Consider the following 27,993-nt stretch of genomic DNA (forward strand, 5'->3'; position numbering starts at 1 on the left):
GCCCAGATGGACGAAACGTAACCTCGCTCGATGAACCGTGGGGGTACTTACTTCTCAACAAGTTTCACAAAAGGCTGAAGCGTCTTGTACTCCGCCGGCAGAATGATGGGCGCATTGACAGCACTCCTGGGCAAATCTCCTGCGAGAATCTGCAGGACCTGCTCGCATACGTCGATGGACACATTCTCTTGGGCTTCGACCGTACTTGCGCCGAGATGTGGTGTGGCGATACATCTGGGATGTGCAATAAGCTTCCCGGCCACACTGTCTGGCGCTGGGGGTTCGGTAGTGAACACATCGATCGCCGCACCAGCTATTTGTCCGCTCTCAAGGGCCGCCAGGAGGGCGACTTCGTCAACAATACCACCTCTCGCGACATTGAGGATGCGCGCACCCCGTTTCATGGTGTCAAGCTCAGACGAGGACAGCATACCACGTGTCGAAGCAAGCATCGGGGTGTGAATGGTGAGGAAGTCGACTTGAGGGAGAAGGGCCGCGAGCGAGTCAACGAGGGTGACGTTAGCAGCGGTTGCAACAGCCGCAGAAGCATACGGGTCAGCGGCGACAACGTTCATGCCGAGTCCACGAGCCATGCGTGCCACAATGAGGCCAACTACCCAGCTGTGTCAGTCTTTTGTTGTAGAGCCAGGCCGCCGATGAAATACCTTTGCCCAAACCAACCACTCCAAGTGTCTTTCCTTTGACTTCGACCCCCACCAGTCGACTTCTTTCCCACTTTCCAGCTTTGACACTGGCGCAAGCATCAGGCACGTTCCGAGCCATACTCATTAGTAACGCGATGGTGTGCTCTGCAGCAGCCTGAATATTTCCACTGGGGGAATTGACAACGACAATGCCCAATCTCGTAGCCGCAGGAACGTCGACATTGTCGACACCGACACCGGCACGAGCAACGACCTTGAGTTTTCGCGCAGCATGGAGCACATCGGCTGAGACTTTTGTCTCGGAGCGGACAAGTAGAGCATCATAGTCTGGGATGATCTCGATGAGTTGCTCTGGCGTCAAGCCTTTCTTTTCGTCGACGTCTAGCGTTTGGCGAAGAAGTGCGAGACCGTCCTGGGAGAGTTTCTCAGGACAAAGAACGCGGGGACGAGCATTGTGTCCATTCGGAGCTGCCATTATTGCGAACGTTGGCGAATTTGGAAGAGAGAGTAAGTGACTCGAAACGTAATGGCGGTGTCACAGGCTATTAAGACACGTGTATGTATGGCAACCTGGTCGAACGATTTCTAGCACTTTTATTTGCGACGCCGAGGGGAATAGAAGTGAAAGAACCGAGAGCTCCTTGAGAACCAATTTTATGTATTCCTTTTTGTCCCAAATACAGACAACTTTGAGCAACAAAATGCAAGCAAGTGAGAGAAACGGTGGTACATATTTTTGAGCCAGTAGAAGACAAGAGAGTCGAGCACACATTCTCTCACCCCATTGATTCAATTTTCTGCGTCAGCTGCAAAGGATAATCCAACCAGATCACAGCAGGGAGACGGAGGAACTGACAAGCCAAATGAAGGGTGTTGGGGGGAGGAACGCGGGGGCATCGAAGTGGCCGATGTCGCTGCCCCACGATTCCCTCGCGCCCCCAATAGGCACCCGGATCTGATCTGGGGAAAAAAAGAACACACAACATCGGCCGTAAAACGCTGACGATCAACACGCAGTACCACAAACTTGGAAAACATATCATTCTGAGCCTAGTATTCCAGAGACTGCTCGAATAAGCCTCGCAGCTGCTCTCGTTCCTGGTTGACTTCCTCGCTCAAACTGGGCGCCAGCATCAAAACTCGTTTCTGGGGCAAGGTACCTTCGACCAAATCATCAATGCTCTCCTTCGTGAAACCCAGGGGCTTCAATCCTCGAGGCTGATCTCCAAGCTTGATCAGGAACTCAGCAAGTGCCTCACTGAGGATTTCTCCCGCACTTTCCTTCTTGACGTTGGAAATGTCCTTGCCAAAGCACTCGGCGGCTGCCAGATGTCGGTCAGGATTGCTGGGTCCGGTGAATTTGAACACTGCTGGTGCCGTCACAGCGACACTGACACCGTGAGGGATGATTGGCGTCTCAATCTGGTATCCTGAATGCTTGTAGCCGGGGTTTTGGCCGCTGATGGGATAACTCATGCCATGACAGAGATGCACGCCTGCGTTGCCGAAGCCGACACCAGCAAGCGTGGCGGCGAGCAACATCTCGCTCTGTGCCTCGAAATCCTCGGGATCCTTAGTGGCTCGTGGTAGGTATTTCACCGTGGAGTGCAAAGCCTTCAGGGAGAAGATGTCGGAAATTGGGTTGGCACCTTGGTATGCTGGTCGGTTAATCGGGTTCGTGGGTCTTGGAGATCTCTCGTGATATGGAATGGCAGTCCAAGACTCGAGCGAATGGCAGAGCACGTCCAGACCTGACGAGGCGTGTACAGCAGAAGGCATTGTTCGGGTGTTCAGAGGATCACAAATACCCAGCGTTGGCTTGAGGTTTCTGTGCGCAATGCCAGTCTTTGCTCGCTTCTCTACCAGGTCGAAGATTGCTGTCCCGGTAGTCTCGGAGCCCGTGCCTGCGGTAGTGGGCACAGCGACAAGAGGCTTCAGCTTCTTAGTGATGGGCAGACCCTTTCCCAGAGGAGCGTTGACAAAGTCCAGAAAGTCTGCTTCAGGATAGCAAGTGTACAGGTTCATCAGCTTGGCTGTGTCAATGACCGAGCCACCTCCCACCGCGAGGAACGCATCTGGTTGGTATGGTTTGGCAAAAGCGATGGCATCTTTTACGGAGCTGTCTTTGGGTTCCACACGGCACTTGTCGTATACTGTGAACTCGATCCCTTCGGCGTTGAGTCCCTCAATCACCTGCTTCATTGCATTCAACTTGGACACGTTCCCATCCGTCACCACGCAGACCCGCTTAGCGCCCATATTCTTCATGTCCATGCCCACCTCTTTTGTGCAACCCGGTCCAAAGCGAATAGAGGAAGCTGCCATCTCAAAAGCATATTCTTTTGTTCGCGAATAGTCGATCGGAGTGGCCAGTCTTCGCTTGGCTTCACCGAATACAGAGGGAGCATGATGGAAGTTGGGGTTCGAATGGCAGGGACAATTTGGAGGGTGACCATATTGAATGGCTCGCAGCAGAGAGGTCGACCTCTGTGCAGCTGACCTTGCAACTCGAATTGCCGGTGAGAAGGACATTGTGGAAAATGCTGAGGTTCGAAGAGAAGGACAAGGTGCGGGATCAGGCGTATGGGCAGAGAGGAGATGCTTTACTTCCACTGACAGACTCGCGACCCTTTCAGTTTCTTCACAATGACACTGGGAGACGAAGCAGGATATAATACATAAGAAGGCAGTCAAGACGCGAGTAGCAAGCAACAGAAAAGGCCAATGGGAAAGTGATTGACAGGACTAGACTGAGAGGAGAATGGAGGAGGCGGAGGAGGGCCGAGGTCTGCTACTCGTACACAAGATTGTGGGGGAAGTGGGAGCTTTCCCGGGGCTGTGGTTGGGCATCAGCAATGCCTAAACAAGCTGTGGACGCCCTTGGTTCGATGTTGCAGGGTTTGTCATCGGCTTCAAACCGAACGCTCTCCGTGCCAGGAGGTGATGAAGAAGAAGTGCGACGGGACAATACACTAAAGACGGGAAATGCTTGATACACAGGCTGAAGGGGAGGGGAAGAAGTCCGACGAGCACTGGGAGAATTTGGTAAGACGATACCGGATTTGTCTGACGATGCTTGACATGCTGTATCTCTTCGCCATGGTAGCTTGTCAAGAACCTGTCAGACACCATCTCTCGTTCTGCCGCATGTTTCGGTGCAGAATGTGCCGTTCTGCCCCTCTTTGGGCCCTTTTAACTCGTGCAACGTTCCCCCCCTCGCGAGCTCTACTAATTTATGCCCCACGTCATTGCTTGATTTCATCACCACCGACAATGAGAGGGAATGAAGACACCAAAATGCTCCCATTGACTCGTACGGAGATACTCCGCCTGCCTGCGATACCCATAAAGTGCATTCGTGTTCCTGTTCTTACTGACATTTCGTCAATCATGCAAACTTTTTCTCTTTGATATAATCTTCTCTTGAAAGCCCATGATCTCTCGTGTAACAGCTCGATTACAACAGTTAGCCGGTCTCTTTCCCGTATCCGCATCCCGAATAAATTCACCTCTGTCAACAATCACACCCACAAAAACATACACCACGATGGTCGACCATTCGAAATGGAAGTTCAACCATACCATGCTGCGGGTGAAGGATCCCCAGAAGTCACTCGAGTACTACAAACTACTTGGCCTGAGTCTGGTCAACAAACTCGAATTTCCGGATAACAAGTTTGACCTGTACTTCTTGGGTAAGTCTCTTCGTACTCAAACATGGCGTAGAACTTATTATAGCTACGCGTTTAAAAACACTTTGCTGACCGATTCATAGCCTACGATGGTCCTCACTCAGCCTCTCCAGGCAGCCACTGGACTGACCGTGAAGGTGTCCTCGAGCTCACCCACAACTATGGTACGGAGAGCGACGCCAACTTTACCATCAACAACGGCAACAAAGACCCACACAAGGGGTTTGGACACATTTGTGTGAGCGTGGACAATCTCCAAGCCGCGTGCCAGAGGATCGAGGATGCGGGCTACAAATTCCAGAAAAAACTCACGGATGGGCGCATGCGGAGTATCGCGTTTGCCCTTGACCCCGACGGGTACTGGGTCGAGATAATCGGGCAAAAGAACGTTGACGAGACAAAGGACATCACCACGACCGACACTTCGGCATACCGATTTAACCACAGCATGATCCGCGTCAAGGACCCGGAGAAGAGTCTGAAATTCTACCAAGATGTCATGGGTATGACTCTCCTCCGTACTTCGGAGCAAAAGGAGGCCAAGTTCACACTGTACTTCCTCGGATACCCCGGCGACTTTGCCATTCCCAAGCCAGAAGATACCCCGAACGGAGTCAACCCTCTGGCTCAGAAGGAAGGGTTGCTGGAGTTGACCTGGAACTACGGCACAGAGACACAAGAAGGCAAAGTCTACCACAACGGCAACGATGAACCTCAAGGATTTGGACACATCTGCATCAGTGTCGATGACCTTGACAAGGCATGCCAGTTCATGGAGGATAAACAGGTGAACTGGAAGAAGCGGTTGACCGATGGCAGGATGAAGAATGTGGCCTTTGTTCTGGACCCGGATGACTACTGGATCGAGATCATCCAGAATGAGAAGCTGAAGAAAACTAGCGATTGGTAGTTTCAGGTTCAGTAAGAGATAACACTTGACTTCCAACGAGAACAACTGTACAAGATATGGACTTCAAGAACGATTTGCAATTCGACTGCCAAGCCTCGCTTCTCACGAGATGCGGTTGCCTCGTTTGCCTTTCGTTGTCTCGTATTCCCTCCCACTATTTTTCCAACTGCACTTCCATATGCTGATGAGACCAGTCTCGGTTGTGCACCGCCACTATTGTAGCCTCATTGTCGATCCAGAGGGCTGGTCAATATCTCGGCCATGCCCTGACGTTGTGCCCTTTCTTGCTCAGCCCCAAGTCAACAACCCTGCCTTGGGCTGATGCTATCTCGATCAATCAACATGACAAGGAAGAACTCAAGAAAGTGATTCCCCAAATGAGTTTTATATATCGGCGAGCTGCAGAGGTGATCATTTGGCTTGGGACAAGTGGGCTGCCTGGAAATTGGGAGTTAGAGGGAGCGATTCCATGGATGGAGAACCGGGCTGCCTCCACGTCTGTTATGTCCGACAATCTTCACCGAGAAGAGTGGCATGTGATTGTATATCTGCTGAATAAGCTGATGCACGCTGATTACTGGAAAAGGACATGGGTCATTCAAGAGATTGAGGAAGCTGTGACAATTTCTGTGAGATTTCGCAGGTTCTCCTTGTCGTGGAATGCCTTTCATGCTGCGGTCAAGGCTTACAAGGGTCAATTCCCACGGGCGCATTATACGCAGGAGGTCAGCAAGTTCGGTGACCTGAGGAAGGACCGCCTTGCCGGTCAAACATATGCGCTCTCAGACCTGTTCATGTTGTTTCATGATACGTTTTGCAAGGTTTCGCATGACAAGATATATGCATTCCTGGGGATGTCATCGGATGATTCGGCAGATCTTATTACAGTCGACTATGAGAAACCTCTCTCACAGCTATACGCCGGTGTTGTGCGATTCCTTGCGACCTCATCATTTGAGAGAGAGGTCAAGCAGTTTGGCCTTGTCCACATGAGCGCTCTAGTACGCCAGGTGTTGACAAGAAGAGCAGTAGAGGCCGAGATAAAACATCTAGTGCCGGTTTTAAGCCTCGAGAAAAAGAAGAATACATGGATGTACCGCGAAGAGCTGCACAAAACAGCTCATTGGTCCCATTCGCTGCCAGAACAGATACAGATTTGGACAGATCACAGCCAGTCAATAACGGTTGAGGCCAAAGGCTCCATGAAAGGCCGGATCAAATCATTTGGGCCTACTATTGACGAATTTCTAGGATCGGTCCCGGCAAGCAAGGCTTGGAAGATAGACATAATGCGGGCTTTTGAAGAGGAGTCTAGAACGAGATTGTCGGCCTTGTACGAGAGCCTACATGATCTTGTTAGTCGACACGGTACTTTCGCATCACTTCAATCGACAGCAAGTTTCAAGGTTACAAACGCATCGGCAGAGGGCGACACGCCAGGGCCGGCAAGACTGTTCGTTGGCTCAGAAGAATTGTTGGGGATTGCATCACCCAAAGCAAGGATCGATGACCATATCGTACAATTTCAAGACTCTCAGTCCATGGCCGTGGTGCGGCCTACCGAAGATTGGGTAACAGTACATGAAGTCGAAATCGTTGGTCGTTGCAGTATTGTCCATGGAGGTTACAGCCAGGAGTGGTACACACCTCGAGAACGAGACATGTTTCCTGATTATGGGCTTGCCCCACCGGTGAAGGTCAAGATGGATCTCGATACTTTGACCAGTTTGACTCTTGACTCTCTGGTTCTTGATTGAGTGTTTCGAGGGAAAATTTGCCTCTGTTCTTTTATTAAAAGTCAAGCTGGAAAACAAGGATCGTCGCCCGAGGAGGACGGAATGGGAAGAATGTTTACCCAAGTAGATAGAACCTGGTCAGTCTGAAGAGAAACTCGAGTAGACAGGTTTGACAGTACTGAAATGGATATTTGCGCATGACTCCGGGAAATAATAGCTACAAGTGCCCATTGAAGCCGCTGTTGTGTCTTGTTCATGAAATGCATCGACAAGCTCGAGGCTATTTATCAAGGACCATCCATGATGGAAGAACTCAGTCGAATGTAATCTTTTTCCCGGCAAACGTCGCCTGGTTTTGTTCGTTTTGTGTCTTTCTCTTCTTGGCCGCTTCCCAAGATGGATGTAAAGGACCTTGATCGTCTCCTCGTTTCTTGGGTCGTGGTGCCTCCTCTTTCCTGGTCCTTCTTGTATCTTTTCGTTCCATGTTTTGACCACGTCTGACGTTACCATGACCGTGACCGTGACCACCGCCGGGACGAAACCGATCTCTCCCACCTCGTTGGTGGCTACCGTCGACCGCACCTCTATGAGCGTCCCACCCTGAGTTTCTGTCTCCCTTGTTGTCCTTGGCCGCCACCAAATGTTTGGCCATTTTTCCAAATTTCTTTTCCGCAATTTTTTGTCGGGCCCTCTGACCACGACGGTTGTTACGAGGTTTGGCAGACGGTGGACCTCTGTGACCATGATCATCATCACGGTCGTCGTCGTCGTCGTCATCATCACCTGATTCTGAACCAGAATAATAACCTCCTAGACTTAGTGACGGCAAGAATGACGTCGTCGTCGTCGTTGTTGCGGTCGTTTGTGTCTTTTTGGACCGACTAGGTGGTTCCGGACTGAGAGAAACAGAAACAGAAACAGAAATGTCATCTCTTGGTGATCGTCCACCACCACGAGTGATGTTGTGACCTGTCGGCAAATCAGAATCATCCTCACCGTCGTCGTTGTCTTCGTCACCGTCTTCATCATCGTCAGAAGAAGCCAATCGATCTTGATGTTCGTTGAGTAAACGATCCATTTCACCGTCGGAAAGATATTCGGCGTTTTCGTCTTCTTCTGACTCGTCATCATCGACAGACTGTTTGTCCGAAAACCCATCGAATGACTCGTCTGGACCATTGACGTCGTCGGTAGAAGCTAACAACTTCTGTTGATCATCGGCAGATCCAGAATCGTGCTGAGTCTCGGGCTCAAGCTTGGAGTTTCCATTCTTACTCGTCCTTTGACCCTCCGACTCACCCTTTCCCGCCGCCGCCGACACGCCGAGAACGTCAAACAAACCGTTCAAAATCCCCGGCAGAACCTGCTTGGCGGGTGCCGAGTTGAACAGTCTTCCCAGCACGTTCCCCTCGGCAGTGGATTTGGGTTGCTCGAGGCTTGGGTTCACTCCGTACAGGCTGACGACGACCGGGTGGGATTTCGTCCGGGTCGACTTCACGAGCTGTTTGACGAGGTACTGTTTCGCGGTTCGTTCGAGGTCGAGTTGTTTGAGGACGATCACCTCCTCCCTCAGCCGGAGCAACTGGTGAGGTTTGTCGGTGGCGGATTTTTGGCGCCTCCCGAGTTTCTGTCTCTCGAACCCTCGTGCCAGTTTCAGTGAAGCGTGGAGGGATTTGATCCCGTGGCCTAGTGTCTTTTTGAGTCGCGAGATTTGACCAGACAGCACCGGGTCTTTTGAGGTTTGGTTTTTGTTGTTACCATCATCATGCAGACCGTCCTCATCTCCTTCGGCTTCACGTTTTCTTTTGCCCATAGCTCTGACAATCTACGTGGACGGTCGGAGTCCTGATCGTCGTGAAGCGGATAAAAAAAAAGTTCTTGGGGGAAACGGAGTTACTGGGATACGCTTGGAGTGACAATGGCGCTAATTTTCAGACAATTGTTTAGTCCGAGAACGGTATAGTGTAGCCTCGTCACACATATGTACATGAGTACGAGTACGAGTACTCCGTCCATACGGAGTACCTCGGTACCTTAAGTACATGTGAGGATGCTGAACCAATGCGCATGGAGAGATGGTGTCGAACAGTACAGGGCACTATCTACGTGCGAGGTTCATACCACGTTCGAAGCGAACTTCAACAGTCACAAGAAGGATATCCGTAGTTTGCAATTCAGTACCCATCAACATCTGGGAATCGACCAGTAATGCTAGGGTGAAAAAAAAATCGATTGGCATGGATAAACAGTAAGATCAAACATTTGCCGGCTGTGTCGTTTGTAGAATAAAGAAGGTGGTATCAACGAATCTTCATGACTTGTTCTCCCGCTCAAACCAAAACCTTTTGCACCTGTGTACTCCGTATTGTCAAGCCATCTCCACGGCACCTCCTTGTACATTCGTTCTTGTTCTTGCCTTTTTATCTGTAACGAGTTCAGCATGCTGGTGGTGGTGGTGCTGCGACATTTGGTCCTGCTTGGTGTACATACTATGTCCGTCTGATGACGGGATGTCACTGTATTTTGACGCTTCGACTGTTGGGGGTATGGTACTGGATGTGTGTTGCCTAGCTCTTGCTCGTTTCCTTTTTCTCGAGCACACGAGGAAAGCGGCGACAAGAAACGCAATCAGGGCCACGGCACCGACTACGATACCTGCTATCACGCCTCCAGAAAGTGAATTGTATTTTGACGTAGCGGACGCCACAACTGGCGCTGCGGTAGTAGATGATTCCGTCGCTGTCGCTGGTGTCGTCGCGGATCGTGCTGTGGATGTGGCTGCTGCCGTAGTGGTGGCTTTCTGCAACACGTTTGTCAGGAGTAGACACTTGGAAAGAAATCATTGTAAGAAATAACGTACGGCAATCGACGACATTGGTGATGCCATCGCGTCACTGACTTCACCTGCCGAGCTGTTGATATCGAATGTCCAATGACTGCCATCCTCGGCCGTGTTCATCACAGGGATGATGTCTGCAGCGGAATTGTTGCTCACGCCCAGATACTGAAAAACCCCGACAGCCATGTTGACGAGTTTCCTGGTGCCGTCTGGCCAGACGGTAATGTTCCATTGTTGGGTGAGGTCTCCGCTCGAAGGTAGTAGTTGAGGTTTTGAGTCGGCGGCAGTTTTGAGGGCGAGCTGATAGCCGGCGCCATAGTCGTAATTTCGAAGGAAATAAACGCCTTCTTGGAAGAAGACCTGCCAGTTTTGAGACGAGACACCTTTCGAATCTAAAAACAACGCCGCCGGGATGTCTTCTGGATTGTGGCCGCCGTCATTTAGGTATACACCTTTGGGATATCGATCAGAAGATAGCAGATAATACGAATTTGAATCGAAGAGGTTGGACATGATGAATCTGGCACTTCTCGTCTCGGTTTGTTTTGATGCTGACTTCACGATGTGGCCAAAGGGAGAAGAGAAAGATTGTACTCCGTACAAGACACCAGGGAAGGCGGTATTGTGAAATTGGATAAAGCCAAGGCGTTTACAGGACCTTGGACCTCTTCGGATACGGAGTAGACCAATATACTGTTCCAAGAACCCAACCTCCCTCCACCCTGGACGGTATTGCCCAGGGTGGCTCAGTCCCGATCATCCGATGGGGGGCGTGTCTACCTGTGTCATGTAGTAAAACTGGCCCCCAGATTCAACCATTTTGTACATACATACTCCGTACCGAAGCCAACCGAAAAAGGCTTTGCACCTGCTAACTCATCATGAGCCCAACAAGATGCTTGGATTCTGATCCACTAGAATACCGGACCGCTTTGTGGTTTGCCGAAAGGGCCATAAATTAATTGGCGTTATCCGTACTGCCTCAGTCTTGAAGCCAATGATCCAGACTTCAGGGGCTGATCGGTATGAAACTGTACAAGGATGTCCTGCTAGCGGGCGCTTAAATGGGGCTTGTTCATTCGAACCGTTTCTTTAGTCATGGCGCCGTGGTACCCCGTAGTGAGGTATGAAATGGCACAAAGAAGCTGTTCACCTTTACTCTGTAAATACTCTGTACAGGACTAATCCTGATTTCCAGTCACGCGTGGAAGAACATCACCGAGGGGGAAGATCTCGATAATCTTTTGAGAGCCTGGATTAGCAGGCAGGCGTCCTACATCTCAAATTCTCAGGTCATTCAAAAATACCGCAACACAAAATTCAAGAGGTGCGACCAGTGCTGTTGCTCTTCAAGGTCTCATGTTTGTTTGATCCAGGTTGGCTTAGCAGACGTTGGATGTTCAAGCAAATGTGCTCCCTTGTAACAGCTTATGTAAGGGGTGACGAGTCCATATCCGGATTGGGAATAGAGGATTTCCGGTCAGAAATGTCTGGGAGCTGATCACGTGAGACCGAAGTCCCTCCCTACAACCCATGCACAACTTGTACGAGTGCGAGCACACCTCACTCATCGGGCCATCCGTCAGCAGAAGAATGGGACAGGCATTCTACAATGCTCTCTCGTCATATCATTCGACTGCCGTATGACCGAAGGGAAGGTACTTCAACACATAATTGGCTGCGTCGCCTTTGGATGGCTGAGGCTGAGGGGGGCCACTAGGGTGCGGCTGAGCTTCGACATCATTCTCAAGAACTGTCTGCCTTACGCCAACATCATTCATCAGCTATTTCTCTCAATTTCTCACCACCGAGATTGAATCTAACATTTCTTCTCTCATAGTTTCAGACAGTCAAGCTACATTTGGACACCTCGCAATCTAAATAACAAAATCTAAAGTCGGAATCAGCAGATACATACCCTGACAGCCAGTATGGCATTTAACGTATCAAAGAGTTTACTCATTTTCCTATCCATAGCTGGATTTTGGACTCTCTGGGTGTTTCCATACCAGAATGGCCTTCTCAAGATCTTGGGGGATCAGAGTCGACCGGGGGCGGTCATTCCAGGCCCGACCGCAGCACCCATGAAACAGACCTACACTGGCATTGGACCCGTTGATAAGCAATTGACTACACTGGTCAGCTTCTTCTACACAGCAATAGACGGCAATCGAGCAGACGTGTCACTCTCGTTCCTTGACTTGGGAGGCCAGGTCCTCGCGGCATGGGTTCTCATCATGATCGAAGGCCTACGGGTCGGCAATCAGCGCAAGTTCTTCCTTACGGCGTAAGTTTCCAATCCGAATCAAGCCAATCTGGCATTGTCGCTGATGTAAAACAGCACGACGTTCTTTGGAGTCGGAGTGGCAATCATCGGATATGCATGCGTAGCACCTTTGTGGTTTGCACTTCATTTGTGGCTATCGCCTACTGCCACCAATCCAAAGGATTACCAACTCATTGTCGACGTACCGGTCAAGCTCGCCATCGCGCCGATTAGTATTTTGGTTGGCTTCGGACTTCCTTCACTGCTCATGTGTTTACCAGCGCCTGACGTGATCTCTTTCGAGACCAAGCAAACCTGGGCAGGTATTCAGCAGGGCTGGGCGATCTGGATAGGCATCACACAGTTCATTCTATCGACAGTGGCGATGACCGTGGACCAGCGAGCGTCGATACTTACAGAGGCCGACAAGAGGAGCCAGACAATCAAGTACCTGCGTCGAGCTTATGCTTTTGCAATTGCATCGTCAGCCGGCTCACATCTCGGCGCGTGGATTTTGTCACTCCTCGCGTACGCCTTTCCCGTGCTGTTCAGCACAAAATATCTATCCCAGCTGCAGCCGGCTCATATCTTCGTGCCGGTCTGGCCATTTGGTCCGCATGAGGTTTCCACCCTGGCGGATGGTGCGCTCTGGTTCTTGCAATGGGACATTGTCGTTGGAGTCACATCTACCTTGCTTTGGGGTCTTGTACTGCGTGGGGCAGCGAAACAGGACAAGACGACGGTCCTTCAATTCGTCGTTGGAGCTGTCAAGACCGGTATCGTCACTGTGGTGCTGGGTCCATGTGGAGCTGCAGCAGTGGCTCTGTGGGCTCGTGATGAGATGGTCTTTGGCAAGTCGAACGCGAAGAGTGAGAAGAAGCGTTCTTGAGCATGCCCCAGGTCCGATGTAAAGCTCACTCGCGTCAAAAGAAAGTTGGTCAGTTTGATGCGCGGTATCCAATGGCAAACTCTATACAGGTGTTGGTAATTGCGTGAGAGCATATGGTCTTCAGCTTGAATTGATATCCCCTGTCATTGTCTTCAACGATCAGGAAATGACGACATTCATAAACTCAAACCACTTCGTACACGTCGTACATATCTTCAGCGATGCCGGAGAGTCGATTGGGGCCCAAGGGGGGGCATCCGAGGGGGGCGGAATGCAATGGGTTGATGATACTAAGTGTCGGGCATCATCCCCGCACCAAGGTGATATCCCTCTGTAAATGCAAGCGGATGAGGCTTGGATCGATAGTAATTATATATAATATACAAAGTAATACCTAGCCAAGTCAAGACGCAGAGAACCACTTCGGATCATGGCGGGACGTGGAAACATTGATACGCAGAATGGCCTTGGGAGCACTGAAGCTCTTGTTGTTTCCCAAAAGGGAGGTCAGTTCGAACTAAAGGAGGTTCAGCTGAAGGAAATGCGCAGCAACGAGGTCGTGGTTAGGATGGTAGCCACGGGGATCTGTCATACGGATTTGGCAACAGTACATGTGGGTGGATCATGCGTCTAGGTCTTGTCGACTTAAGACATCCTTAACAGATCGTCTCGCTCACTCCCTGACAGGGCTTCAAAGGGCCAGGTCTACCCGCAATCTTGGGTCATGAAGGCTCTGGTGTTGTCGAACAAGTCGGCTCAGATGTCAAGCATGTCGAGGTTGGTGATCACGTATTGCTGACGTATAATGCTTGCCTGGATTGTACATCTTGCCGGCGAGGCAACTACTCGTATTGCAAGCACGCACAGCAGTTAAGCTTTGGGGGTTCACGGTTGGATGGCACGAGGACTTTCTCTTGCAATGGTAAAGACATAAGCTCGCCCTATTTTGGTCAGTCCTCCTTTGCGAAGCGATCCATTGTGGGTGGCTTCTGTGCGGTCAAAGTCGATAAGTCGCTGCCGCTGGAGATCTTATGCTGTATTGGGTGTGGAATCCAGACGGGCGCCGGCACAGTTTTGAACGTTCTCAAACCGCAGCTCGGGTCCTCGATTGCTGTATTTGGTGTTGGTGGTGTAGGACTGGCAGCTATAGTAAGTGTTATGCAAGATCCGGACAATCAAAACTCCATGACTTCCATGCCATGCAAAAACCGGTTTCACCGCGGCTTATTCCCCGGGTTTTGCGATGACCGATGCTTCCTCTGATACTCCTTGGCTCCCTGCATGGTTTGAAGGAGATACTGATGTATTTGCAGATGGCGGCGAAAAACTTCACTCCTGCCACAAAAATTATTGCGATTGATGTTCAGGACTCGCGGCTGGAGATGGCTAAAGAACTGGGTGCAACACATGTTCTGAACTCCAAGGGCCGTGATATTGTCGAGCTTATCCATTCCGTTACAGATGGCGATGGCGTCGACTATGCTCTGGATGCGACTGGCAATGTTGCAGTGGTTCAGGCCATGATAGATTCGACGGCAAATAGTGGGATAGCTGCCACAGTCGGCGGTGTGCCTGCAGGACAGCACGTCAAGATTGAGCCGGGAAGTTGGCTCGCCCGGAATGTTAGTTACATTGGATCTTGTCAAGGTTCATCCGTGCCTCAAAAGGTAAGTCTAGAAGGGAAGAGAGGTGTGCACACAAGACAGCGTAGATCATTTGTGCTGACCTTGATTCAAATTGCAGTTCATCCCAGCTCTGGCAGAGTTCTGGAGGCAAGGCAGATTCCCCATCGATCGACTCACCAAGTCTTACTCATATAAGGAGGTGAATCAGGCGATTGATGATATGCATCATGGTCAAACCATCAAACCTGTCTTGATCTGGGCTGATTGAGGCCAGGCTGTTCATGGGAATAAGAGTAAGGTGAGGCATGTGAAATTCTGCGACAAATGGTCCCCCAGCGGATGGCCACGGGAAGATATTAGATACCTGATTTACCTACCTGCCTAGGTATCTTAGGGACTAAGAAGCCGATAAGCACTTATCAAACTTCACGTAGCAATACTCACTAGGTACCTAAAACAACTTAGGGTAGGCTCCTACCCGAAAGTCTGGTAGGTGCAATGGTACAATAGGACGGCCACTGGACGCTAAATTTCCCCGAAGTTGCGCCCATAACATTTTGCAATTTTATCTGCATTGTGAATTCCCACTCATTCCCCCTTACAGTTTCCCCTGGATCAGACCGTTTCCCTATCAATCATCCATCCTCCGTACTTCTGAAACTCTTTAAATAGCTATTTGCTTACAGTACACAGTGGAGGCTCCACGTCATGGCACACTACCGAGAGGTCAAGCATCAACTAAATAGAAGCCTTTTGCTTGTTCCATGACCCTGTTTCCCACCACGGGAAGTGTCCTCGTTTCTCGCGCCAACCCTGGCCGTTCACTATGCATTCTGTAGGAGCATTGACGGCTTTGACTCTAGTTACCTCTTGTCTTGCTTCCCCTGGCTATCTCAAGCTCGATTTTCAGAAAAGGCATCGATATGAAGCATGGCTGGCTCGTAGAGCAGAGGTGGATGATACTGTGGACGGTGTTTTGACCCAAGCTGCCACCAAACTTGAATATCTGGTCAACATCACCGTGGGAACACCTCCACAGAGTCTTGGGGTTACCTTGGACACTGGGTCGTCGGACCTTTGGATTCCAGCAACCTCGAGTGCTTTGTGCAAGAAAGGTCAGTGTGATGCTGGCAGCTTTACATCAACTCAATCAAGCACGTACAAAGTTGTCGAACGGGGCGGCTTTAACATTGTAAGTCGATTGTCTGCAACGGCCTACGTCCAACTCGAGACTGATATTCTGGCAGACCTATGCCGCACCCGGCGACACCGATGCAGGCGATTGGGTGATGGATACCGTAACAGTCGGAGGATCACCCTCTATCAAAAGCCAACAATTTGGGCTGGCGACATCCCTCTTCGATCCTCATGGGGTGATGGGCATTGGCTATGCCAGCAATGAAGCACAAAACCCAGAGAATGTGTACCCAACAGTCCTGGACAACATGAAGTCGGATGGCATCATCGATCGGAAAGCCTACAGCCTTTATCTGAACGACCTTCAAGCCAATACCGGCGCTGTCATATTCGGCGGAGTAGACCCTTCAAAATACACAGGCGACCTAATAGCTTTACCCTTCCAGGTGAGAAATCATTGGGTTAACTTGTGTTGACATGTATCCTAACATACCCATAGGAAGGCCCAACTGGAGATTTCACGGAGTTCTATGTGACACTGACTGGAGTCTCTTTCACCGACCATGCTGGCTCTACAACACAATTGACGCCACAAGGGTACGCCCAGGCGGTCTTGCTTGACTCGGGAACTAGCGAGACACTCCTCACTGACGAGGTGTTTTCGGCTATAGCTAACGGATTTGGAGCTGTCGATATTGGGGACGACGACTACGTCGTTCCGTGTAGCTATGCGACGGCAAATGGCAGTATCAATTATTCTTTCGGCGGCGAGGGTGGCATCAATATCAGCGTCCCTATCTCGCAGCTTGTCGGGGAGCTAGATATTCCACCAAAGAATTTCGGCGACCAATCCGGCGGGTGTGACTTTGGCTTTGGTCCTCCAATCGATGGGGTCTCAATACTTGGGGATACCTTCCTCAGGAGTGTCTACGCTGTCTTTGATCTTGATAACAACCTTGCTGCTTTGGCTCAGGCGGCCGAGAACAGGACCGACACCTCCAGCATTGCAGCCATATCGTCAGGAACTAGCATACCGGGAGCCTCAATGACGGCGACTGCGACAGGTACCCAACTTTCAGGGGCAGCGACCACTGAATTGCCAGCCGTGCCTACGGCAAGTATACAGGGAACTGCGCTGGTTTTGCCAGGCACGCCGACGTTCAACGTCGGCGTGACTGTGACTAAAGGGAGCTCGACCGCGACATCGTCGTCTTCTGGATCAGCAAACGCCGCCACGCCAGGTGCGGTGTTACTCGGTTTAGGGTTGGCTGCTGGTATTCTGGGCGTTTCATGAGGGGTTTCGATGTGAGTAGGAAACGTAGGACACAGTAAGGGAATGGTCAAGGATCACCGAAAGACAAAAGAAGATCGTGCTGTCAAGTCCGGGGACCCACGAGGCTCACCGCATTTTGCAAGGAATGCCGATGGACGATAAGACGTTGGGCTAATCATATGCCATGCGCGAGCGCGTCGGCCGTTAATTACGCGATCCTCTCGTCCATGCAAACACATACACACACTGTAGTACGAGTACATAGACATCTGTTTTCCCTTCATTTCCCATTTTACGCGTACTATCCATGTCAAAGTTGTCATTGCACCCGTGCAAGAAAATGGCTCTGTGGGTGTCCGCGGCTCGTAGCAGCACGAGGCTGTGTGATTGGCCGCAAGAGGCTGCCTCGAGCAACTACTGTTCCGCACATTTATCGCACATGCACCATAGGTCGTCGCGACATCATTATGCGTATCATCACCCCTCCATGTTCTACCAAATCCCTCAACTCGTCTCCTTCTCACTGTCCAAACAACTACACTTACCATCTAGCACGCGCATCTATCATTGAGACCACCAAGACTCACCTCCATACCATACCCGCTCCCTACGTGCAAGTCTGAAGATGACCGCCTGACTCCAACGCTCTTTTAAAGTAATCCGCACCCCTCCCTTGCATCCGTTGAACGCGCCTTTAAACAAGCCGTGATCCAGTCGAGGTCACAGCGAGGCGCAATCAGCAGCGTCGGAGGCGAACCCAATTCTTGGTACCACATGAGCCAAAATCTCTGGCGCTATCTTCTCGAAGATGATGTCGATACATTTCGACAACACCTGGCGAACGCCACCATCGCTGCCGGTGCGCCGAGGGCGTCTGCTGCTGGACAAGGAGGATATACCACACTGAAGGTTGGCAGTCCAGGTAGTCTGGCGATTTCGCCCAAGACACCTCTGAAATTGCGAAAGAGTTCTGGATACATTCCCTCCAGCGCAGGTGCTGGCAAGGCCGGTGGTGTAATTGTGACTCGAGCGGAACTGAATGCGAAAGACAACTTCGGCAGGACACTGCTGCACCATGCCGCATCTTTACAGACCGATCATGCCCTTCCGTTCGTAAAGACACTGCTGGACTTGCCATTCATCGATCTCTACGCCCAGGACACGGAATCGGGATGGACTGCATTACACCGGGCCCTGTATTTTGGCAATATTTCTGCGGCCCAGGCCCTGATGGTGCGTGACATTCAGGATGCAACTGACTACACTACCACCACCGCCCGTACGCATGCTGGCGGTCTGGTCAAGATCAAGGACCATGAGGGCAATAGCCCCTTCGAGGTCTTTGGCCTAACCATTGCACCTCGCCAACTTCAAGAAGATCCCTCGTCCCTTCCAGCTGGCATCGACGACAATGAGAGTGTCATCAGCATGGACTACGATGACGCTCAAGATCATGAGCGACACAGACCTCATGTCCATCCTCAGGTCAATCTCGATGGAGATGAAGTCTACGCTTTTGGCAGCAATAAGAATCTTTCCTTAGGTGTCGGAGATGGTGACGATCGACAGTTCCCTGAGCGACTGCAGTTTTCAAGGCCTGCACACTTACTTCAGCGTTTGCTTGAGGATCACCAGACGACAAGGCAAAAGACTGTTACTGATGACGACCTGACAGGTAGCATCGGACACTTTGGTTCCCTAGACGATCTGCCTGCTATAATCCGTTACAAGCCCATCGCCATTCAGAATATGTCCATGGCTAAATTGCACACCGCCGTTCTGACCACTGACCCAATCTCAAACCTCTACATATGCGGATTCGGGGCAGGGGGTCGTTTGGGCACAGGCGACGAAAACACCTCGTTCACCTACAAGTGCATCCAGGCTGGGGGCCTGTCCAAGAGACATGTCTCCGCCATAGCTCTTGGGCAGGACCACACTGTGGCTGTGTGCTCCCAAGGTGAAGTCTACACCTGGGGGAGCAACCGGTATGGCCAATTAGGATATTCTCTCCCAGAAGTTCCTAAAAACGAAATACCAATGCAGTTGACACCGCGACAGTTGTACGGCTATATCAAGAAAGAACTTGTGATTGGTGCCGCTGCATCAGCAATTCATTCGGCCGTTTTCACATCGACAGCACTCTATACATTTGGCAAAAATGAAGGCCAGTTGGGTTTGATGGATGCGGATGCACGCTCACTGGAGCTGCAAGACCTTCCTCGCCGAGTTGGTGTTTCAATACTACAATCCCCGATCCAATCTGTCAGCGCAATAGACCGTGCTACTATTGTTTTGCTGACTACGCACGACGTGGTTGTCTTTACACATTATGGCTGGACAAGAGTATCTTTCCCTCTTGAAAGCTTCAGCAACTATTACCTCCAGGAAAGGACCGCCACAAGACTCAACATGGAGACAAATTATATCAAGCAGATAACTGGAGGTGGCAACACGATTTGTGCCATGTCTTCTTTTGGTGAAGTTTATTCAATTGATGTGCCAAGGGTATCAGAGAATGTCCCGTCTAATACCTCAACGACGAATCCGACAAAGGCTCGTAACGCGTTGGCTCCCCCAACACGACTGTGGTCCATTCGAAAATCCCACATGTCGGCTATCGATGTAGCCGTTGGCCAGGACGGCTCCATTGTCTTGTGTACCGCTTCTGGTTCAGTTTGGCGGAAGGAGAAGCGAGCAAACATAAAGTCCGTTCGAGAAAAGCATACGGGACTCGCGAGAACAAAAGATTACAAATTTGTTCGCGTTCCCAACTTGACACGAGCAATTGCTGTAAGGAGTAATGCTTTCGGAGCCTTTATGGCAATGCGGAAAGACTGTTCGGTCACACGTGAGCAGATTGTACCGCAGCCTCCATCTTTGTGGGATGATATGCTTCCACTGTTGGCATTCGCCCAATATGGGGGATCACAGGGTGACTCTGCGTATGCTACTTCACTCCGATCGGCTTTGATCACTCAACCGGGCGCCGAACAAGAAGTCTTGAGTATTTGCGAACGCTACGACCCGTTGCCAGACAATCAATTCGACCTCTGGATAACATCCAATACGACGGATGTGCGCATTCCCACTCATGGGTTCATTCTCAAAGCACGCAGCCGAGTCATGTGTAGTGCGTTGACAGAATTTCAGGAGACTTATTATTATACCATCCCTGATGTTCTATCAATCGAGTACGGTGCTGATGGACAAATTCAACTCACCCTTCAAGGTGCTGACTTCTTGACGGTCGCCAATCTCGTGATGTATCTCTACACCGAGAACATCGCCGATGTTTGGCACTATACGTCTAAAGCGTTGCAATCGGCAGCGCGCTATCGCTCAGTTCGACTCGAGTTGATGAAGATCGCAACTCATCTCGAGCTCCGACAGCTTGAGCAAGCCGTTAGAGTCATGACTGATCCTGCACGGACTCTGAACAACGACATGGAACGGGCTGTTCTTGACGCCGATTTTTTCTCCGACGCAGACCTGCTTGTCGAGCTCGCGGATGAAGTAACCCTGCCAGCACACAGCGTACTCTTGTGCACCCGATGTCCCTTCTTCAATGGCCTGTTCAACGGGCGAGCCAGGGGAATGTGGATGGCTTCACGACGTCATGCTGCAGCAGAAGAGTCAGAGGCGGTGAAAGTTGATCTGAAGCACATGAGTGAAAGAGTTTTCAGCATGGTCCTTCGCCATCTCTACGCAGATACTGGTGAGGAACTGTTCGATGACGTTGTTACGGACACCCTGGAAGAATTCATCGATATAATCATCGAGGTCATGTTTGCTGCCAACGAATTGATGATCGACCGCCTTGCCCAAATATGTCAACAAGTCCTTGGCAAATTTGTCAATGTGAGGAACGTTTGCACATTGTTGAATACCGTCTCTGAATGTACAGTCGATGCCTTTAAACATGCAGCGCTCGAGTACATCTGCCTCAACCTTGAAAGCATGCTTGAGATGAGACTTCTAGACGAGCTGGATGAAGATCTCTTGGCTGAGCTTGATGATGTCGTGCAAGCAAATCAACTGGCTTTCCTGCCATTTGCACGAAGTGAGCGAGCAGATGAAGAACTTCTTGAAACGCATCCAGAGCTTCTGGAGAAGATCGAAATCTGTCGACAGCGCAGAATCGATTCGATGAGACTGAGGTCAAGATTGAGCGAAGATGAAGAACGCCATGCTTCGGCTACCAAGTTCAGGGTTGGGAGCCTAGACAGGCAGATATCATCCTCCTACCAGAAGTCGCCCCTGCCAAATCCAGGAAATGAATCTCCTCTCAGCACTCCGAGTCCTAGTCCGGCTATTGTTCCAAATGATGCTGGCGATGATCTACCCTTCGATATGGATGATGTCACGCCAGACTTATTGCCAGCAGCATTTCAGCAGGAGATAGGGTCGCAAACCAGGTCACCGCCGATACAACAATATATTTCTGTAAGACACAAGTCCGAAACTGTTGGCCCTCGATCATCTACAACTCCTCAACCTCCTCGAGCTGAGATTACAAACTCAAATCGAGTTCAGTCAGAAGATGTCTTGCCCATGGTCAGCCCGCATGTAGCTGTCACGGGTTTTGACACTCCGAGAACGGCCTGGAATTTGCCGACGCAAAATTCTCCCCACAGCGGTCTGAAGGATATCATGGCACAAGCCTCGGCTTCGCGTGTGTCGACCCTTACGCAGGCCGTGCGTGCAGGTTCGACAGGTCCAAGGGGTGGTGCGAAGATGTCTCAGAAAGAACGTAAACGGCAACAACAGATGATCAAGGATGAAGAAGCAAAGACGTCACATTCGACTGCAGCTCTAAAGGATCCAAAAGCAAAGGCACCCTCCCCATGGCAGACACTAGCCCAGCCGTCGAAGCCTGCCGCTCCAGCCGGTTCAGCCATCACGGATGGTGTTGTAGGCAACGAGCGAAAGATCCCTGCAAGACCAGCAATGACCATGCGACAGACTGTTGCAGGCAGTGTTCCAGCCAGCAATGCAGATGATCAGACCGCGAAAAGTGGTGCAGGACCACCGCAGCTCGCCTCTTCCCCGAAGTCCGTGGCGCCGCAGATCCAGTCCATTCGCCACACCCCATTGCCTTCTCGAGTCAATTCGGCAATCGATGCTCGGACTTCCATGACAGAGATCCTGGCACAGCAACAATTCGAGAAGACAGCGGTCAAGGAGGCCGTAGCCAAGAGATCACTGCAAGACATCCAGCAAGAGCAAGAGTTTCAACAATGGTGGGACAATGAGAGCCGGCGGGTACAAGAAGAGGCTCAAAGTCATGTAGCAGCTGGTCATCGCGGCAAAAGTGGTCGCGGACGAGGCGGACAACGTCGCGGCAGTGGGAAGGGAAGGGCGTCGGCAGGCCCAGAAGCAGGTGGCCGGGAGAAGACCGTTTCAGCAGCCTCTTCAACGGTGCGCGGAGATTTTGGTTCAGGACGAGGCAGTGGCCGAGGCACGGGACCTGGAAACACCCAGCGGCGAGGAGCAAGGCATCAACCATCCAGACACAGTACGACGTAATCTTGGTACGGTAGACATTTGTACATTCCATAGAATATGTATTTGTATTACGGTAATATTGAATAGATTTACTCAGCGACTCGACGAAACCCACCCTACTTGGTGATGCAGCATCACGAATCATTCCAGGCTCCTATTTGCACAAAAGTGTCTTGCAGGGGAATCGTGCGCCGTGATAGGGAAAGAGTCCACCCGGGGGGTCTAGTGCCTGCAGCCTGTTGTCCCTGCGATCTTGATGAATCACAGGCGGCTGATAAGTACAAACTTCTGGCCAGCCTAAGTCCATGGGATGTCAAAGTGGGATATCTAAGGTATGTGTCGGTGGTTCTCCCCGGGTTGGTTAGTCGAGTGGGTATCACTGCCGGGCGGCTTCACGGGAGTATCCAAGGGTCCTTTTTGCCAGATGCAGGAGGGCACCTTGTCCGGGCTATGTGTTCAAAGCCCGTCGTGGGGTAGAGATCGTTGGTGAACAGAAGGCAATGGGCCCAGCAAGGAGTTTGGGGAGTGAGACAGGCGCTGTGAGCTAAAGCTGGTAACTCAGGCAGAGCTGTCCTGAAGGACGGGAAGTCGACAGAAGGGCAGTGAGAGAAGGGGAAAGATCTCAGAATCTGCGGAAGCTTCTGTATGTGTGTGCTGTCTACTGTACGGTGAGCCATGACTTTGTGATCTGGTCCGCTGTGGGTGGACAGTCCGGATGCCTCTGTACTCACAGGTGTGTTGTTTACTGTTGAGAGGCCAGAAAAGCTGCAGGAGCTGCAGTCATGCCACGACGGCAGGGGAACGGCTCACCAAGGGCAGTGGGCAAGTCCTCATACGAAGCTGTAGCCCACGATGAAAAGCTTGGGGGCTACTCCTTAGGCACGGCTCTGCATGCTTTGGGGCAGCCTATCAGGCAGTCTTCTGGGGGCTTCGATCCCTGCGATTCTCCGTTCCATTTGCTCAGGGCATGTCGTGCCTGCGCCCATGGTGCAGAAGCCCGCGCAGGCCCCCTGTCAAAGCTGCTGAAGAATGGCAGTGAGCCTCCAGTCAAGCCCCCGGTCAAGCGCGGTGGCCCTGGTCATTCCCCCCAATAGCCAACGTCCTCTGTGGTGCTAGCACGTCGAGGCGAGCGTCACCGAACGAAGCTATCGCTGCTTCAAAAAAGACCGTGTCAAGCTCACCGGCTGCATGACATGGTCAATTCTCCTCCTCCACAGACCATTCACCGTTCAATGCGGCCGCGCTCCTCACAGGCACTTGACCCGCTACGGCGCATCTCTTGCTGCTATTGCGCCTGTCACTCGGTTTGATATCGTCCAGTGCCCATCAGTTCAACATCATTCCATTTCCATTTCCACTCAATCGAATCATTCAATGACTCTTGCTTTCCGCCTTCGCTAAAGTGCAGGTCGATCCGTCTTTCTTTTCTACCGACTTGCTGCCTGGCTTTTCTATTTGGCCCTTCACCACACGACCATCATCCAGGACCCAGCCTCACAAGCCTGACCACCCATTTCTCCACCTGCATCGCCAGGCGTGACCGTTTTCCAACCACGAATCACATGCGGCCACCGTCATATGCCTGCGACTCGAGACCACTGTGAACCTCACACTCAACCCTTTGCTGATAACCGTCCTACGTCGCAACCATGACTCCTTCATCTACCTAGTCGACCCACTGCCATCGCTAGAGCTATTGAACACACCTTTGTTCTCATCGAATACCCTTGATTGCTACATTCCCTCGCCAATAGCCTTGCCAGTAAACTCTCCTACACACACCGTGGGCTTTTGAAAGCATGGACGGCTATCGGATACCTGCGATTCACCAACCAGCTCTCCCCAGCTAGACAGACATCGTGCCTCTGCTCTTGGTATCTCTCCTACTCAGCCCATTCACACCATGCATCAACATCCACGCCCTCCCCCCGCCTCTGCCTCCCCTGCCGCCTCAGAACAAACCAACCCTACCCGCACCAACAACCCCAGAGATCGCGACGTCCAGGCACTCCGAACAGATTCACCTTTGACCCAGGGCTCTGGCTCTTCCGAAGACTTTGCTGCAGCACGGCAAGAACAACCTGCGGACAATACCGCCGGCCAGATGCAGAGACTCAACCAGGTTGTCCAGAACTTCCATACCAAGGCCGCTTTGATCATTCTCCACTCCAGAGTCGAATTGTCCCCGGCCTACTCTCAGAAGACGGACTCAAAACGAGTCAACCGATGGTTTAACCTCGATGTGGAAGAGACAGAGGACTACAAGGATCATATCAAGAGGTGGAAGACGTGTGATGTGGAAGGGAACCGACCTGCTCCTCTGGTCATCGAGATCTTCCTGACGACGGAGCCTCTGCAGCAAGGCCAACGACTCGTCATTGTCGACGAGGATGGGAAAAGATGGGATGTACAGAATACCTTATCAGCGGCTCACAATACTTCTCACTCCAGCCAGCGGCGGTCGACGGATGCGAACGAAATCCTCCTCGAACGGTGGACCATCGAACTAGGTGATGCCAACGGGCCGATGCCCTCGGACTTGGCAACCCTTCTGCCCTTGGTATACAAGAAGAGCATCGTCCTGTTCCGGTCCCTCTACACCTATAGCAACTTTCTACCCGCATGGAAACTGGCTAGAAAGGTCGGCAAAGGCCGGGCACATATGGCGTTAAAGCTGGGCTATCGTCTAGTCGACGGATCACGCCTGAGGAATCAATCACGTTCAGACAATCTCAATCTGAGACTCTTCGACAGCAATTCTGATGTCGTTTTGCTCTACGACTTCGGCTTGACCGACTCGCCTGCAGGGCCGTTTTCGGTCAAGGTGGAATATCGACAGCACTGCGACTTCCGGATAGACGACTCTGAAGAGTTGTTGAGTTCCAGGTTCTTAGGAGCCGATGATGAACTGTTCAGACCGTCCCTTCCTGCCGATCGGACTTCTCGGACTGAACTCGGCTCGTTACCTAACGACCGACGGCAAAATCTGTTAGAACGCCCGGAACTTGGACTTGCATACGGCAGTTTGTCGACTTTTCACCAAGCGGGAATTGGCACAGGCACCAGTCCAATATCTGCACTGCGGAATGCTCAGGATTTCAATGCAAGCTCACCGCCTACACCTGAATCACCCAGGCCAGCACATGCCCACGCTGTCTCACAAAGTTCACGCAACTCTCTGCGCGCGGTGGCAGCCAACCGAAGGAGCTCTTTCTCTGTACAACCCTTCAAGACACCAACACTCTCAGCTTCACCCTTGGGGTCGTCTCCTCTTGCATCGTCACCGCGCACGCACGTTGTTAGACCTCCTGCCCTGGGCTCTCTAACGGAAGAGCGTATCCCAACCTCGACTGCTACTGCTGCCGCAGTTGCTGGTAGACGAACCGGGTCGCTTGTTTCGGAACATGCCGTTGCGTCTTCAGCATCTAGCTCACCAAAACCTGCTCCGACCAGATACAGTAGCAGCTTTAGCCATCGACGGGCACGCCTGTCCTCTGGCGGCACCACCGTCCGCACAGACGACGATCAGAACAGCAGTGGTCGGGCCAGCGCTTCATCTTCTGCTCAGCCTGGGTCAGGCCTGATGACAGAAGCAGCCACTGGTGGTGGAAGTTCGGGCTCTGTAGCAGAAGATGATGGCGAAAACATTTCAGATTTCCTGAAGATGCTGGAATTACAGAAAGACCTGTTGGGATCTGTATCCTCGGCTACTGTGGAGGCAAATACAAGACGGACTGCAGCAGCGTTGAACCGCTTTCACCGATTGCGAGACTCCAACACGGCATTGTCTGAGTCTATGTCCTCGTCAATGATGCTCCAGAGGTCGTCGGCATCTTCCAGTCGGCAACTGTCTGGTGTTCCACCCATGGTAGCCGCAACTTCAGTCTCGACATCTTCTTCCCCTGGAAAGCCGATCTCGCCTCATACGCCTCATACTCCATTTGCGCCTTCCAGGCTCAGTGCTGCTTATAGCCATGACGACACGGACCCGACGCATCTCACTGTCGAGGAGACACCTTCGCCGTCTGATGCAGCCACAGAAGAGACTGCACAAGGCCGCTCGACTGCCAATGTTCCTGCTATTGACATTCCTAACTCCCCGAGACCGTTCCTACCAGGCTACCAGCGTTCGAGCTCAGCCCAGCGCCGACCTTTGAGCTCTGACGAAGACATTGCTGATCTGTATGGCATGCGAAGTCACAGCATGGGAGCTGACCGAAGGAACAACCGACCAGAATCTGGCCCTCAAGAAGAGGGGGATGAATCGGCCAATGCTGAACACAGACCACGGACGAATTCATCTAGAGCCCTTGACAGGGGTTCGCAGGTGCATCGACATTCCGGTCTAGCCACAGTGGTTACCGATGGTGGTGCTTCGGAGCCTTCCTCCAACCGTTCTTCTGTCACTGCCCATCGTTCCCGGGGTACTCGGGGCGGTCTTGTACGACCAATTCCAGCCGCACAGGGATCGGGGTCAAGCTTCGGTGGCACGGCGGGCAGCGCTGAGCATGTCGATAGCAGTACCAGTGATTCGTGGGGCCGAGGAGGAAGACGAAGCGGCAGCCGACCAGAAAGTAAATTTGACGAAGATGAATTCCTCCCTTTTGCGATGGAAAGGAGCGATTTCAATACTACTGGCAGATCTGATCCACCAGGTGCCAGCGAAAGATGAGTTTTCTTCAATATCACATATTACGATGACGACCTCAATACCTCCACATGATCCGGTGTATGGAATAGAACGACACCGGTGATAGGTTTGCAATTTTTTTCTTTTCCACGGCGTTTCTGCGTGGATTGGCTTCGCATGTGCATTTCCATGATGACTGTTGATTTATACCTGTCGAGACTTGGATGAAGGGATTGTTTTAGTCGTGACAGGCTATTTGAGCGTTTCAGCGCGAAATGTTCTCCGTCATGCAATTGCTCCAAGTGTTTGTTTTGGATGAGACCAATCACGGGGTTGGTTGGTGCAGCAGCTCAACGAAGGGTCACTGAATTGGTCATGCAGCATTGAGATTCAACAAGTCGCGAGGCTGTATGTATGTGATCGGCGTCAGAGCTTAGTTGAGGCGTCCACGTACAGGGGTGGCTTTCTTGCATCTCATCTCTTGAGATTCCCATCGGGTTGTGCTTTGGTTTATCTGGACGGTCAAATCAAGAGGAAGTCGGTTCACACGGTACCAGGACGGTATAAGAATGGTGTGTCGGTGTGATATACTATTTGTACGTGTAGGTAATATGGACAAGACTTGAACCCAAGGGCGGAGGCTGGTTTGCAGGACAAAGTGACCCTGGGTACACACAAGTACGAGTGTTTACTCTTACTCTGTTGGGGACAAATGGATGACGGGGAAAGGGGGAAATGAACTGGCTATTAGACTGTGATGATATAACTCTGTAGCAAGCGATTGAAATCCGAGTTGACATTTACTTGAGTTGCAAGTTGTTTA

The 27,993-nt window shown here is 51.4% G+C and overlaps 9 protein-coding genes across 10 annotated transcripts; 6 read left to right on the forward strand and 3 right to left on the reverse strand.

Moving 5' to 3' along the window:
* Nucleotides 1–1,329: 1,329 nt before the first annotated feature.
* PV06_06617 (uncharacterized protein) lies at nt 1,330–3,616 on the reverse strand. Its single transcript, XM_016407755.1, has one exon. It carries the CDS (start codon nt 3,195–3,197, stop codon nt 1,716–1,718), a length of 1,482 nt encoding a protein of 493 aa, XP_016261235.1. The 5' UTR covers nt 3,198–3,616; the 3' UTR covers nt 1,330–1,715.
* A 596-nt stretch (nt 3,617–4,212) lies between these two features.
* On the forward strand, nt 4,213–5,267 carry PV06_06618 (lactoylglutathione lyase; the record flags this gene model as incomplete). Its single annotated transcript, XM_016407756.1, has 2 exons — nt 4,213–4,360; nt 4,441–5,267. The coding sequence occupies 2 exons, from the start codon at nt 4,213–4,215 to the stop codon at nt 5,265–5,267; spliced, it is 975 nt and encodes a 324-aa protein (XP_016261236.1).
* A 377-nt stretch (nt 5,268–5,644) lies between these two features.
* Nucleotides 5,645–7,024, forward strand: PV06_06619 (uncharacterized protein; the record flags this gene model as incomplete). Its single annotated transcript, XM_016407757.1, has 1 exon — nt 5,645–7,024. The coding sequence occupies one exon, from the start codon at nt 5,645–5,647 to the stop codon at nt 7,022–7,024; it is 1,380 nt and encodes a 459-aa protein (XP_016261237.1).
* A 133-nt stretch (nt 7,025–7,157) lies between these two features.
* On the reverse strand, nt 7,158–8,851 carry PV06_06620 (uncharacterized protein). The gene has a single exon (XM_016407758.1). The coding sequence runs from the start codon at nt 8,814–8,816 to the stop codon at nt 7,317–7,319; it is 1,500 nt and encodes a 499-aa protein (XP_016261238.1). The 5' UTR covers nt 8,817–8,851; the 3' UTR covers nt 7,158–7,316.
* Nucleotides 8,852–9,217: 366 nt separating this feature from the next.
* Nucleotides 9,218–10,685, reverse strand: PV06_06621. 2 transcript variants are annotated; one of them, XM_016407760.1, is made up of 3 exons: nt 9,864–10,685; nt 9,494–9,803; nt 9,218–9,427 (listed from the first exon to the last, which is right to left on the reverse strand). In XM_016407760.1, exons 1-3 carry the CDS (start codon nt 10,353–10,355, stop codon nt 9,372–9,374), a joined length of 858 nt encoding a protein of 285 aa, XP_016261240.1. In that variant the 5' UTR covers nt 10,356–10,685; the 3' UTR covers nt 9,218–9,371. The 2 variants fall into 2 exon arrangements, with proteins under 2 accessions (XP_016261240.1, XP_016261239.1); XM_016407759.1 differs by having other exon boundaries at nt 9,218–9,803.
* A 733-nt stretch (nt 10,686–11,418) lies between these two features.
* PV06_06622 (uncharacterized protein) lies at nt 11,419–13,369 on the forward strand. Its single transcript, XM_016407761.1, has 2 exons — nt 11,419–12,129; nt 12,184–13,369. The coding sequence occupies exons 1-2, from the start codon at nt 11,774–11,776 to the stop codon at nt 12,995–12,997; spliced, it is 1,170 nt and encodes a 389-aa protein (XP_016261241.1). The 5' UTR covers nt 11,419–11,773; the 3' UTR covers nt 12,998–13,369.
* Nucleotides 13,370–15,240: 1,871 nt separating this feature from the next.
* PV06_06623 (uncharacterized protein) lies at nt 15,241–17,310 on the forward strand. The gene is made up of 3 exons (XM_016407762.1): nt 15,241–15,814; nt 15,870–16,205; nt 16,259–17,310. Exons 1-3 carry the CDS (start codon nt 15,449–15,451, stop codon nt 17,051–17,053), a joined length of 1,497 nt encoding a protein of 498 aa, XP_016261242.1. The 5' UTR covers nt 15,241–15,448; the 3' UTR covers nt 17,054–17,310.
* Nucleotides 17,311–17,518: 208 nt separating this feature from the next.
* Nucleotides 17,519–22,651, forward strand: PV06_06624 (uncharacterized protein). The gene has a single exon (XM_016407763.1). The coding sequence runs from the start codon at nt 17,807–17,809 to the stop codon at nt 22,559–22,561; it is 4,755 nt and encodes a 1,584-aa protein (XP_016261243.1). The 5' UTR covers nt 17,519–17,806; the 3' UTR covers nt 22,562–22,651.
* Nucleotides 22,652–23,904: 1,253 nt separating this feature from the next.
* PV06_06625 (uncharacterized protein) lies at nt 23,905–27,985 on the forward strand. Its single transcript, XM_016407764.1, has one exon. The coding sequence runs from the start codon at nt 24,444–24,446 to the stop codon at nt 27,210–27,212; it is 2,769 nt and encodes a 922-aa protein (XP_016261244.1). The 5' UTR covers nt 23,905–24,443; the 3' UTR covers nt 27,213–27,985.
* Nucleotides 27,986–27,993: the final 8 nt, after the last annotated feature.

The sequence above is a fragment of the Exophiala oligosperma genome (genome assembly GCF_000835515.1).
Source record: "Exophiala oligosperma strain CBS 72588 unplaced genomic scaffold supercont1.6, whole genome shotgun sequence".
Lineage (NCBI taxonomy): Eukaryota > Fungi > Ascomycota > Eurotiomycetes > Chaetothyriales > Herpotrichiellaceae > Exophiala > Exophiala oligosperma.

What these genes read in the sequence shown, in the direction of transcription:
- PV06_06620 (XM_016407758.1), bottom strand. Translation starts at nt 8,816, where the DNA reads ATGGGCAAAAGAAAACGTGAAGCCGAAGGAGATGAGGACGGTCTGCAT.
- PV06_06623 (XM_016407762.1), top strand. Translation starts at nt 15,449, where the DNA reads ATGCATTCTGTAGGAGCATTGACGGCTTTGACTCTAGTTACCTCTTGT. An exon ending in AACGGGGCGGCTTTAACATT is followed by an intron (nt 15,815 to 15,869) that starts GTAAGTCGATTG and finishes ATATTCTGGCAG; the next exon opens with ACCTATGCCGCACCCGGCGA. An exon ending in TAATAGCTTTACCCTTCCAG is followed by an intron (nt 16,206 to 16,258) that starts GTGAGAAATCAT and finishes ACATACCCATAG; the next exon opens with GAAGGCCCAACTGGAGATTT.
- PV06_06617 (XM_016407755.1), bottom strand. Translation starts at nt 3,197, where the DNA reads ATGTCCTTCTCACCGGCAATTCGAGTTGCAAGGTCAGCTGCACAGAGG.
- PV06_06621 (XM_016407759.1), bottom strand. Translation starts at nt 10,355, where the DNA reads ATGTCCAACCTCTTCGATTCAAATTCGTATTATCTGCTATCTTCTGAT. An exon ending in CACCAATGTCGTCGATTGCC is followed by an intron (nt 9,804 to 9,863) that starts GTACGTTATTTC and finishes AACGTGTTGCAG; the next exon opens with AAAGCCACCACTACGGCAGC.
- PV06_06625 (XM_016407764.1), top strand. Translation starts at nt 24,444, where the DNA reads ATGCATCAACATCCACGCCCTCCCCCCGCCTCTGCCTCCCCTGCCGCC.
- PV06_06624 (XM_016407763.1), top strand. Translation starts at nt 17,807, where the DNA reads ATGAGCCAAAATCTCTGGCGCTATCTTCTCGAAGATGATGTCGATACA.
- PV06_06622 (XM_016407761.1), top strand. Translation starts at nt 11,774, where the DNA reads ATGGCATTTAACGTATCAAAGAGTTTACTCATTTTCCTATCCATAGCT. An exon ending in CGCAAGTTCTTCCTTACGGC is followed by an intron (nt 12,130 to 12,183) that starts GTAAGTTTCCAA and finishes GATGTAAAACAG; the next exon opens with CACGACGTTCTTTGGAGTCG.